At 40.0% G+C, this 6796-nt stretch overlaps 1 protein-coding gene across 1 annotated transcript; it reads right to left on the reverse strand.

The window, feature by feature from the left end:
- Positions 1-516: 516 nt before the first annotated feature.
- Positions 517-6683, reverse strand: LOC135462910 (LDLR chaperone boca-like). Its single transcript, XM_064740216.1, has 5 exons — positions 6489-6683; positions 4704-4857; positions 4161-4242; positions 2466-2616; positions 517-1653 (listed from the first exon to the last, which is right to left on the reverse strand). The coding sequence occupies exons 1-5, from the start codon at positions 6681-6683 to the stop codon at positions 1501-1503; spliced, it is 735 nt and encodes a 244-aa protein (XP_064596286.1). The 3' UTR covers positions 517-1500.
- Positions 6684-6796: the final 113 nt, after the last annotated feature.

The following is a 6796-nucleotide window of genomic DNA, read 5'->3' on the forward strand; positions in this document are numbered from 1 at the left end:
AATACTAACATTGTTTTTAACCTGAAGTTTGACATATAAAAGTGAACACTCAGAAGCGCACACAAGCCTTAAAATGATACTTTTATTGGCAAAACTTTAAGTTTCTCTGATAAGAAATGAATTAGACTTCAAAAAGTGGTACTATAAGGTTAAAGAATCAATCAAAATCAAGCAAAATGTGTCACTTGAAAAACACCAGAACTCCTCTTGGAAGACGGTTAAATTTCTTGGAAGACAAAAACAGGTAAAGGGATTATCATCTTTAACAAGGATATGTCTGAAATTGCCCGCAAATACATGCGCGGCATTTTTGAAATCACCCCTGTTGGAAAAAGTGGGAATCCTAAATAACATTGGTCCAATTTTATATAACAACGACAATACTGGTCTTACCACTTTCTCGCAAGGGGTGTTTTCAAGAAATGTCAGCCACCTATTTGCAGTCTTCTTTCAAAAGAAAAATCAACAATTATTAAGGACTGCAACCACAATTGGACAGTTGCAAGAAACCATGGGTTTATCATGAAGCCTGTGAAATTCAATGGCTTTAAGGGCACTTCTCCCTTGCTACATACTGGAGCTATGCTTTGTTGACTTGAGTTATATGAAAACTGTTGTGAATTGTGCCCTTAAGACAAAAAGAGAGAAAGAGACTTGAGAAATGTGACTCATGTCACAGACACAATTGGCAGACCTACTGTAAAATTTTCAACCTTTTCGACCTCTAAAGCCCTTTTTCCAGTGGAATTTATGCATATAAAATATAATACATACTTTTAAGAACATGATGCTACAATGATTTGTTTGTGTCACAAATGATGCAATCTTCATCAAACTGTTCAAATTACTTCTATTACACCCCATAGTTCCATCGGAATGTTTCAAAATATTAGTCTCAAAGGTGGTTGAAAAGCTTGAATAATTAGGGTGTGTTAATCAGTTCTTTAGCCGCTGTCTGGCTAGCTGTGGCTGAATATTGCATTACCCAAACAGTTCCTGGTTCATCCCATTTTACACTTTGATTGATACTCTAAAGAACAAATACACAATACATCAATACTGTTGGTTTCATCATTTCATAACTTAGCTTTGAATGGGTTACCTAGTTACCCTGGTTACAGCTTTCCACCCATGAAAAAAAAAAAACTGATTTTTCAAGGGTTTTCCAGGACTTCAAATTATTTTTTCCAAATTTTCAGGACTTCAAATTTCAGAAATTTTAAGTACAAATGTCCCATATGTAAACCAATGTCCCATATGATTGCTGCTACTTTTACAATAGATGTTAAACAAAACCTCAAAACAACAACATACATACTTATCCAGCAAATATACAGGTTTTTCCATGGGTAAGTTAGTTTTGCGTTTCAAGACTGTTTTCAATCTAAATGAGCCCAGCTAATGTTAATGGGGATAACCTTTAAAAGAAATTTCACAAAAAAAAAAAAACATAACAGCATGACAAATCATAGGGAATACAAAAATTAAAACAAAATTTCATCACAATTCGGTTTTTGTCTTATCTTTCTTGTTATCTTTGTCTTTTTTATTCTTTTTCTCCTTCACAGTCTCATTTTCAGATTTCTTCTGTTTCTTCTTCTTCTCATCATCTTTTTTGGACTTCTTACTTGGACGATTGTCATCTGAGGATTCCTGAAGCAAAAAGCAAATGATTTTTATAACCATTAAAAACTTTGATGTTAAAAAAGAAGAAAATTTAAATATCAAACAAATACCACTGAAAAGAGTATGTATTTCCTTGCAGGTGCATGCCATAAAAAAATTCTAATATGCACCTCAAGTTGATAAATTATAAATTAAGTCAGCACCAAAATCCACTGTGGGCGACTCCATTCGCCTAAGAACTAGTCCTAAGTCTTCTGTGTTAGGAGGAGAATTGCCATTGGAAACTGCTGAAGTGCAGTTTGTACATTTCTGGTAGAACTCTTCTTCCCAGAAGGTAGTGAACAGTATAGTTCGTTTTCCGCTCGACGATCCAGAAACCGGAATGTTGGACGTAGGTTCTGAGTTTACACGAACAAGTCGCCAGTTTTAACAACTCTCATTGGCCGAGAGGCAACACACCCCCAGCATAAATTACGGGGCGTTAAAGATGGAGGACGCCATGGACTCGGTGATTTATGCCAGCTTTGCCCTTTTCAGGCTGTACGTGTATGATGAGGAAAAATCGCAAAATTATGCAGCAGGCACTACCAGATAGAAAAAAAAGTGCTCTTTTCAGCCTATAGTGTCAATGTTATAAGTTTTCTTCTCCTTTAATGACGCTCTGATTGATAGTCTAAATTATCAACAATTATTTTTACTTTCAGTGATAAAGCAGTTCAAACTCCCTTATTCAGCTTGTACCCCACTCACCAATATCTGCACCTTTAGAAACAGACTGCCCGACCATTAGGCCATGGAAGTATGTGGTTTTGATCAAAAAGTTGAAATTGTGTTCTTACCTGTGCGCCCTCTGCTCCCTTGCCAGGATAATTTTTGCCCTCTATCGTCACTTCCGAACACCTCTCCTGCGTTACAAGGAAGTCTTTTACAAACCAAGCTTTGGAGCCATCTTTCAGCATGAAAATAACACGGCCTGTCCCGACAACGTATCTAAAATACAAACAGCATACGAAGAATGAATGAATGCAAAGGGGCTTAACGTCGTACTTGATGAGTGAGTGAGTGAGTGAGTGTTTAACACTGTACTTAACAATTTTTCAGTCATATAAGGACTAAGGAATCCTTAGAGTGCATGTAATGTGCCTCCTTGTTCCAGGACAGATTTCCACTGCTCTTTTATCTAGTGCTGCTTCACTGAGACGGCTTACTGAAGGCAAGTAAGCCGCCCTACCTGAGCCATTATACTAATACGGGTCACCAAGTCGTTGCACTATCCCCTTCAGGAAGTTACAACTTCCTCTTTTAAGGTCTTAGGTGTGATTCCACCCAGGATTGACCCTGGATCTACCGCTCCCAAAGCGGATGCTCTACCAAACGTGCTATCTGAGCCGGTTCACACTCGACGATGAGTTGCTCATAGGCGTGTGCACATACACTGGTCTTCTTGTGGCAGGGCGAGTCCATGATGCCAAAGTGCTGCCGCTACTGAAGTGTCTTGCCAAAGACACCAGACATAACACCCCATCCAGTCACATTATACTGACACCTGTCAACCAGCCCTATTTCATTGCTCTAACTTCTCAGTGCTGAGCGCCTAGCAAGGCAGCAACGAGTACGATTTTTTAGTCTTTGGTTATGACCTGATCTAGGTTTGATTCCAGGTCTCTCTTCTCCGACAGCTCTAACCATTAAGGTCAAACAGCATGAAGACACAAATACCGTATTTCACATCAAGTTTAGGATGGAGAGATCCACCTTTCAAAATACACAAAGTCCTTAAAATGATACTTTTGACGCCAACACTTAAGTTTTTTATTAAACTTAACAAAATTTTAATTTGCCTGCTAAGGTGGATGAATCAACTAAACTCAAGCAAAATGCTTCAAAACTTTGCTTAAACTACAGCATTCAGACCTTATGACGGAAAAGGGGAGAGCAGAGATAGTATTGCAGCGGAGTTGGACCAGAAAAAGCTGCTTTTGATCATTTCAGTCATTGGTCAGATCTCTCCTTCCCCATTATCAGTACTCAATGTCGACACTACGGATTCGACACAAACTAAGAAATGTGTTCATAATCAGAGGCATGAACGTGAGGTTACCAACTATGATAAATAGATCAGCTTTGAAAGATATAACTGCTTTTTACACCATTTAGTTACACATGAAATTTATCACTTCCTGCTTTGAAACGATTATCACACAAAACCTTAGCTTTTAAACTGCTGAATTGTTGCATGAGAATCTTTTCAATATATTCATACTGCAAGTAAAACCTACTTTAATGACTTCTTAAAGGGATACAGAATAGATTCTGATTGGCTGGCGTGAGAGAGAGGCATATCCAGTTTATGACAGCTCAAGCTGAATTTTAGGTATAGAACATTTACACAAGCATGCCCAAGGTTACAGAGTCTAACTCAGGAAACCCTATCTCCACTTTCAGCAAGTCATCATCAACTCTGTATCCTTTTAACGGGTTCCTTGTTATCTGTCAGAATTTTCTGTAGGCAGGGAACTCTACTGTATACATACCTTTGAGTTTCTATGTTAGCATTATGAAGGCTTGTCTGCCAGAGGCCAGTTATAGTCTCCGTCTCTTTCTCTGTTGGGTTACCTAATGACAATAAAACCACCATTTTCATTGGTATGCACATTAAAGATATTATTAGGTTACCATGTTTCATATCATAATATTTCCAACTGCACTCATAATTTCCATGGATTTCATACAGTGTATGTAGCAGGAACATGCCGTTTATGCCCAAACTGCAAATTCTTCTCCGGCCATACGTGGAAAGGTTTTCCAGCAACGTGCGGATGGTCGTGGGTTTCCCCCGGGCTCTGCCCGGTCTCCACCCACAATAATGCTGGCCGCCGTTGTATAAGTGAAATATTCTTGAGTACGGCGTAAAACACCAATCAAATAAATAAATAAATAAATCTACAATGGCAGTCAGGTTTTATGGACGGAGAAAACCACACAGCCAGGAGTAAACCATCGACCTTTGGCAAGTTACTGACAAACTTTCCCACATTAGCCACAACCTCCTCGCTCCAGATTTTGAGACCACTGACCTGAGACTGAGGCAAACATCATGAGTGTTCTCCCTTTCTTGCTCATCTGCAGCATAGCCTCTGGGTTGTTTGGGTCAAGCTGTGACATGTCAATCGGCGGCGGCTCTCGCTCCCATTCAGGCTTTTCATCCTCCTCCAATGGCTCATCTTCCTCCTAAAAAAAATTAATAGATATTTTATTTTCAATGGTGTTTTAGCTGATTCTGAATATAACTCAACATTTGAACTTATTCAAATGGGCCCAGTCTTTTAGGCCAATATTAAGGCGTCAGATTAATGTGGAAGTTCTAAAGGGGCATAAAATGAATTTCAAGCTTCCAAAATGGCCTCTGTCTTCTATCTGTCAAGTTGCTGGATAAGTGGTTATCCAGGTTCCTAGGCCTTGTGACCGTTAGTCTGAGTACACTTACTGGTAGGTTGAGAAATACTTGGATACTCCACAATTACAATTGCTCAATTGTAGTCAAAAGACTACGAGACTGCAATCAGTCAGAATGTGTGGCCCAGGAACCTTGCATGGTCTATATAATGGATAGTTATTTGTTGAAAGTTCAAATCAGAGCAAAAGTTCAACATTAAAGATGGATAGGTGGATAATCGATAGCTCAGGATTTGATGGTCTTGGAACCTCAGCATTTTAAGGTAGTAACTCAATAGGCAAGGGATATGAAGGAGGGTAGCAATCAACTGTTTTCCGAACCATTACTAGGCATCCTACAGGGGTGAAAGGGAGGAAGCCATTACTATGCAATCCTCAGCCCAAACATAAATGGCCACCATAACCATGATATCCTTACAGGCTAGATACAAGTAAATTTCGTTACTAACATGATCCGTAACTTGCTGTACTGAAGCCATTGCCAATATGATGAACTGTACGTTCGTCAGTCCGTGAGACATTTTCCAAATTTGCATAGGCTCTTCACATTTTCATTCAGTGCCAGGTGGCTATTTCAACTTCTTTCTTTACACTGGGCTGGCAGAGTAACATAGTCACCGGGGCAACCTGTGGTCAATCATATGTCGATTCATGCCATGCCCGATAAGTCCTTTACAAATGATGTCTGCAGTCCAAAACAGGTGTCATCTGTGGCTCTTGCCTCTCAGCTCGCCCCCACATGCAACGTCCCAGGTATATTCCACTTGGTAATGACTCACAAGCCCAGTATTCATGACACTGCAACCTATTTCAAAACAAGTCCGCCATTAAGCTTGTTTTTTCAGGGTGAGGACGCACGCGCCATTAAGGGCTTACAACTTTTTCAAGACCCATAACAATGGTGGAGGCAAAATGGCTGCTGCTTCCGTAGTAACAGTCTCATGATTTCGGCGTGTATTACTGGGTGGAAGATGCCTGTGCGGGAGAGCTGAGAGGTAAGAGCCACAGGTGACACCTGTTTTTTTTTGTACTGCAGGCATCATTTAGAAAGAACTTATCAGACAAGGCGTGAATCAGTGTAGGCTTTACCACAGGTTAACCCTGTGGCTATACTTCTCCATCGGCCCGGGTATAAAGAGATGAGTTGAAATAGCCACCTGGAGATAATTCAAGCCCAGTCTTCCTCCTACCAGGCCCCACCTCCAGTAGGCCTACAGGTGCCCTGCTTGTCGGACAGCAAAACCTTTACCTGATCAAAAAGCTCAATGCTTATCTACCTGGTCATTATAAATGTGGAAAGTGTGTGATTATTACGAGTTTCAGCTATACGTATTGAAACCTTTACATTTGCCACTTCACTTCCTTCTCAATGTTTCCCTCTACAACAGACAAAACCGTACGCCCACCTCCCACTGCTGGTACAGACGTTCTAGGTCAGCTTCTGAATAATCACGGATGTCTTTCTTCTTCCAGCTATTTTTATGATCGTCATCTTTCTTCTCAGCATCCTTCCCTTTCGCTTCAGCGACGACAACACAGATAAATAAGCAGACAAACACCACAACAAAAATTCGGCTGCTACCCAAATGACACGCCATCATTCCCATTGCCGCACGTGTAATGATTCAAATATGTGACTTGTGCTGAAAGCGGAAAAGTTTAACCCTTTAATAACATGTCGTATTTATCTATGATATACTTACCTTATAATAAA

Source organism: Liolophura sinensis, chromosome 2, assembly GCF_032854445.1.
Source record: "Liolophura sinensis isolate JHLJ2023 chromosome 2, CUHK_Ljap_v2, whole genome shotgun sequence".
Taxonomy (NCBI): domain Eukaryota; kingdom Metazoa; phylum Mollusca; class Polyplacophora; order Chitonida; family Chitonidae; genus Liolophura; species Liolophura sinensis.